This window comes from Hipposideros armiger, unplaced genomic scaffold (assembly GCF_001890085.2).
Source record: "Hipposideros armiger isolate ML-2016 unplaced genomic scaffold, ASM189008v1 scaffold_111, whole genome shotgun sequence".
Lineage (NCBI taxonomy): Eukaryota > Metazoa > Chordata > Mammalia > Chiroptera > Hipposideridae > Hipposideros > Hipposideros armiger.
The window spans coordinates 1,333,851-1,339,767 of NW_017731461.1; the positions used below are offsets into that span (position 1 = coordinate 1,333,851).

The 5,917-nt window shown below is 48.5% G+C and overlaps 1 protein-coding gene across 1 annotated transcript in view; it reads left to right on the forward strand.

Annotated features, from left to right (window-relative positions):
* The first annotated feature begins 1,264 nt into the window (after positions 1–1,264).
* Positions 1,265–5,917, forward strand: part of BACE1 (beta-secretase 1) — a 26,102-nt gene continuing 21,449 nt past the window's right edge. The window contains exon 1 of the mRNA XM_019647416.1: positions 1,265–2,003. Within this exon, the coding sequence (XP_019502961.1) occupies positions 1,743–2,003 (261 nt within the window). The 5' untranslated portion in view covers positions 1,265–1,742. The remainder of the gene's footprint in view (positions 2,004–5,917) is intronic.

Genomic DNA, 5,917 nt, shown 5'->3' on the forward strand with positions numbered 1-5,917 from the left:
GATTATTAAAATATTCTTCTATTTGTTTCTGTAGTTTTATTTTTCATGTAAAGCTCTTTGATCTATCTGGAGTTTATTTTTAGACGAAATAGGGATTTTCTTTTCTTCCAAATAGATACCCAAAAAATTGTCCCAACAACAGTTATTGAATAATGTATTTCCCTCTGATATGAATGCCAGCTTTATCATATACAAGATTCCCATACATACACTGAACTCTTGATTTTTATTTTTTAACTTGTGTATAATCACCTTATTGATTAGGATTTTCTATCAATATCATATAACCTGCAAATAATGATTCCTTTGTTTTCTAATATTTATAGCACTTGTTCCATTTTCTCTTCTTGAGTTAGGTAGACAGTATGTGGAATAACATCAATGATGTCCTTCCCTTTCCTGAGCCTGACTTTGATGGGAATAGCTTTAGCCTGTTACTATTATGTTTCCTATGATTTTCTGTTACTTATTTAAGAAGTTTCCCCTTAGTTTTTTTTATCAGAATGACTACTGAATTTTAACAACAGCTTGCAACATTTGATAAATAATATGTTGATATAATTATATAGCTTTTTTTCCTTGAAGCTATTAGAGCTCTAAAGCTTTTTGTCTTAAGCTTTTACCAGTTAATAAACAGATACTTCTTGGAGTGATAACACTTTAAAGCTGACAACAGCCATTTACCCTTAGTCTGACTGACAGCACAGAAATCAGGAGGGTCTCAAAGATTCACAGCATCTGGGAGGGAGGGAGAGCATCAAAGGCACTGAAAGATTCTAGCGGGAAAAGACCTGACTGGCTCTCATCTAGCCACAGATTACAGACTCCAGTGCTCATGGAAATCCCATCCATTCTTTAAGGCTCAGATTAAATACCACCTCCTTCCACTGAGTCTTCCCAAATCCTCTAGATGTTCCCAAAACCCCTACTCCTTAGTGCCGAATCATTTTGTATGGTGCATGTGCATTTTATTTCTCTCTATAGCCCTAGTGCCTGGCAGAATGCCTGGCATACAGTGGGTGCTCAATAAATGCAGAATGAAGGACTGACAGAATGCGAGGTCTGCCTACACTCTACCCTGACGGTCCTTCCCACCCTGCCAGGGCCAATGCAACCTTGCCCGCCAGGGGCCTGCAGAGAGGACTCCTTCTCAGCAGAGGGCATCCCAGACCCCTCACCAGCCCCGGAAGCTGGGCTGCCTGTTCTGGGAAGACTACACTTCCCAGAGATCCCAGGGAACAGCGAAAACCCTTGGCTTTGACAGCCGCCGCCACAAGTCTTTCCGCCTCCCCAGCCTGCCTGGGAGCTGGGAGCTGGGAGCTGGATTATGGTGGCCTGACCTGCAAACGCAGCCGCAGGAGCTCAGAGCCTCTGCCTTTTCTCCCGCTGCTGACCTGCCAGGCGGACCGGGAAAGCAGCCACTGCTGACCTGCCATGCCCGCCCCTCTCAGCTGCCCTGGGGGCCCCAAGCCGTCCTCTCCCAGACCTATGCTGAGGCTGGACGCCACTGGCCAGATGTAGCCAGGATCCATCTCCTCCCCTTTCTCTCTCTGCGGATTGTTCCTGACTGATACCCACAGCCTGGACCCGGGGCTGGCTCAAGGGCCTGCAAACTCTGCAGCCCCGATGCCACACAGCTCTCTCTCCTGAGAAGCCACCACCAGCATCCAGAGTTGGGGGCAGGCAACAGGGACGGACGTGGGCCCAAGTGAGTCCCGAGGGCCTGAAGGCCAGGGCCCATCATGGCCCAAGCACTGTCCTGGCTTCTGCTGTGGATGGGCTCGGCAGTGCTGCCTGCCCACTGCACCCAGCCTGGCATCAGGCTACCTCTGCGGAGTGGGCTTGGGGGGACACCCCTGGGTCTGAGGCTTCCCCGGGACACTGACGAGGAACTGGAGGAGCCTGGCCGGAGTGGCAGCTTTGTGGAGATGGTGGATAACCTGAGGGGCAAGTCTGGTCAGGGCTACTACGTGGAGATGACCGTGGGCAGCCCCCCACAGACGGTAAGGTCACCAGGCCAGCCCTACCCCCCTTCCTGCATGAGCAGAGGGCAGACAGGGTGGGGAAGTAGCATGGTGGTCCCTGCTAAAGTGGACTGGATGGTGTGGGCAGGAGAGACTCGCTCCCAAACCTTTCCTCTGGGATCATATCGGTAGCAGTCATTCCCAAAGCTCCCCTTTTCCTCCTCCCTTCCCCTCATAGGCTTCCCAGTCTCCTTGGCCTGACTGCCTCCCCTTCACTCCTATCTTACACACACACCCCTCAGTAAGGGTTCAGGGCAAGAGAAACACTTCAGTGCAGGGATCCTGACCTGGGGGAGGGTCCAAGCCATAAGGGGCACTATGAACAGGTGTCAGCCTTGGCCTAGCCTGAATCTTCCAACCCCACAACTCCAAATCTTGGTAAGCCAACCCTGTCCCCTCCTCTGGCGTTCTGAAATCGGGGTTCCCACCATCACTCCCGGCACCTTGAAGACCAAGGAATCCTGGCATGAGTTGGATCAGGCCCTTTCTCCCACTATCTGGACCGCCGCAGAGACAGCAAAGCAAGGTGTCTGAGCTCCTCTGACCCTCAGACTAGCCCAGAAGCCCTAGACAGACTCTTGCCTTCCCCAGCCCCTCCCCCCACCCCATGCTTCTAAGAGCACAGACCAGAGGGGACTGACCTGAGCCTGGGGAAAGGACAAATCACAGCAAAGGAGCCAGAGCCCCCTTCAACAATGAGAGACTCCTTCCATGAGCTGATAGGTGCTGGGGAGGGGAACAGGGTGTGGGGGGAGGGGTGTGTGTGAGGGAACATGGTAATGATGGTGAAAATACTATACCAGTTCTCCCATCCTTCCTGACAATCCTCCAGGGTACCTCCAAAGTGGCTGGTGGAGGCTGCACCATCTGCACCTCTGTGGGTGGGTTGGAGTGTGGGCATGAGCAGCCCTCCATGTGCTGCTGTGGCTGACCTCTGTGCACATTTGCCTCCTCTGTGGGTGGGTGAATCTGGGCATGAGAGGCAGGATGGTTCTGTGTGTGCTGGTGTGTGTCACCTTGAATCTGAGCCTGCACGTCTCTGTGAGCCAACCCCTCCCCTAGATCTGTGTCCAGGAGGCCTGTCCTTGGGAGGGTCTGTGAAGGTGGGAGTGTGTTTATGCGTAGAGGGAACAGCCACACTTCCCTGGACTTCTCAGACAGCTGGACCTGGGAGAAATGCAAGCCTCCACATCCCAATTACCTGACAGAAGCAAGCCTTCCTGGGCCCATGCCACCCAAGCCCTCCTGCCTTCCAGCTGATCCAAGGCTCTGGTCTCCCCCTCCTACCCCTCCTCCTTCCTGCGCACAATAACTTCCCCAGAAACAGTCTCCAGTCAGTCCTCAGTGTGAGGACAGAACCTGAATCTAGGCTCCCAGCTGCCCGGCCCACGGATGCCAGGTATTGTCAGGTATCGGGGTTGTGGAGACCTGGGGCCATGATGTGCTGTGGAAACTGTGCGTAGACCCTGTGGCATGGACACAGAACAGGGCTGTGGAACCAACAAGGGCTTTGGGGTCAGACAGACCAGGCATTCCAGCTTTTCTTCTCAGCTGTGTGGCCTTGGCAAATGATATAATTTTTCTGAGGCTATTCCCTCTCTTTAAAATATGGGTGAAGTGAGATCACCTTTGTTAGATAATTGTGAGGATTAAATGAGACTATGTAGGCGAAAGCACCTAGAACAGTGCATCTGGACACATAATTGACCTCCAGTGAATATGAAATCACTTTTTCCTAACTTGTCTGGCCACTTCTGCCTCTTCTGTGCAATGAAACATAAAAACTTGGGTGTTCTGGGCCTCTGTGTTTTACACGTGTAGAACTGGGGGACCAGTTACTGTATTTCCCTGGACCCATGAGATAATGCCTACCTCCCCCAACCCAGAAATCAGGAGAGGGTGATTGCCCAAGAAATGTTAGTTCCTTCCCGCTCCCTCCTAAAAGAAGGGGAAAGTGGACTTAAAATTCAACACCAGCCCAAGAAGCCAGTGCTGGGGAGACCACAGTCAGAAGGACTGTGGATTGCCCTACGGCTTCAAACTTGAACCAACGCTAGCCAGTGTCTGTTCCACGGTGACTTTGACTCTCTCCCCGGCAGTCTGCAGGAAGGATGCCCTTTCACCCTGCCTGGTGGGCTGTCGTAAGCACCATAAAGAACACTGATGGCAGAGTACTCTGAACAATTAAAAATGAGCACTTTCTGGGGTGACTGGTTAGCTCAGCTGGTTAGAGCGTGGTGCTGGTGACATCAAGGTTGCCAGTTCGATCCCTACATGGGTCACTGTGAGTTGTGCCCTCCTTAAAAGAGTCAACTGTGCCATTGTAGCATGAAAGCAATGGGTAACCAATGACCATGGCTGTTCCCCAATAAAATTAAAAAGAAAAAAAAAAGTTAAAAAAAAAAGTGAGCACTTTCTATGTGCTATGCAATTAACTGCTGGGTTTGGGGGCTGATCTACAAAGAGGTGGAACTTACATTCCTGCCCATAAAGAGTTTAGTGTGGAGGTAAAAGTACAAGTGCTAGTACAAGGTAATCCATAGCAGTGGCGCTCAAAGTGAGGTCCCCAGGCCCTTGTCATTGGAGCCTGTTATAAATGTAAATTCTCTGGCCCCGCCCCAGACCTCCAGACCTCCTGAGTCAGAATCTCGGGGGCTGTATCTCAAGTTTGAGAAGCACTGATCTACAGCAGTACAAAGAATGAGTGCTATAGGTGTGCAAGAGGAGGTTAAATTGGGGAAGGCTTCATGGAGGTGTGTGAGCACGGCCTTGAAGGATGTCTAGGAGGAGGGAGTCCATTCCTAATGGGGAAATGGCACTTGTCTCACCGAACTTTAGTTGCACTTTACTTATATGTCCACTGCTTTCCTCCCTTCGACGGGGTCCCTTAGAACGGGAGAGCCACAATGAGTGAGAGAATGTGTTATGTGTATTTGGGCTAAGGCATATTTATTCAGTGAGAAACCCAGTCCAGTTAATGTTACAGGTTTAGATAAATAAGAGAGGCAAATTGCCAAAAGCTTTAAATGTCAAGCTATAAGGTTTGGACTTTATTCTGCAGATATAAGGGGAAAACTGAATTTATTTGTGCAGGGGAGTGGCATAAAGAAGGCAATCTTTTAGGAAGAAACATGTGAATTTTAGAAAGAATGGAACGGAGAGATACAGAGGCAGGAGGTTCTGTCACATGATCCAAGTGTGAGGCCCTAGGACAAGGATGGCATGAGGCTGTGTGAAGATGAAAAGGGAAGGGAAGCCCAAGATGTAAGGAATAGTACAAGGCACATGGACAGGACTTGGTGACATTGGTGTGAAGGGTGAAGAAAAATGTATCAAAGATGATTTTGAGATTCTGATCTGGGGTGAACAAGACCATTTAGGGGAATAGGCAAATTGGCAGGAGGACATAGCTTAGCAGTACTTATATAAAATATATACTTGTATTTATGGTTGCAGTTTATGTAAAGTTTTTAATATACATAGACTGTTTCATTCTTTATATATATGTATATACTATCATATATATATATATATATACTCATGTATATACTATCATATATATGTGTATACACACACACACACACACACACACACACACACGGGGGGTGCCAAAAAATGTACACATTTTACGAGATGTTATCTGTGTATTACTTGTCAAAGTTTAATTGAATCACAATAGCAATGTGTAGTATGACGTTTGCTCAAAAGATGGCGTTAATCAAATGAATGCTAGCATCATTCATTTTATGTGCACTTACATGGTGGAAAGGTCGTGAACTTAATTGTCTGAACTTTTCGTATTACAATTTTAAAACAATTTTTTCCTTTCTTAAAATGTGTATACATTCTTTTGGCACCTTGTGTGTGTGTGTGTGTGTGTGTGTGTGTGTGTG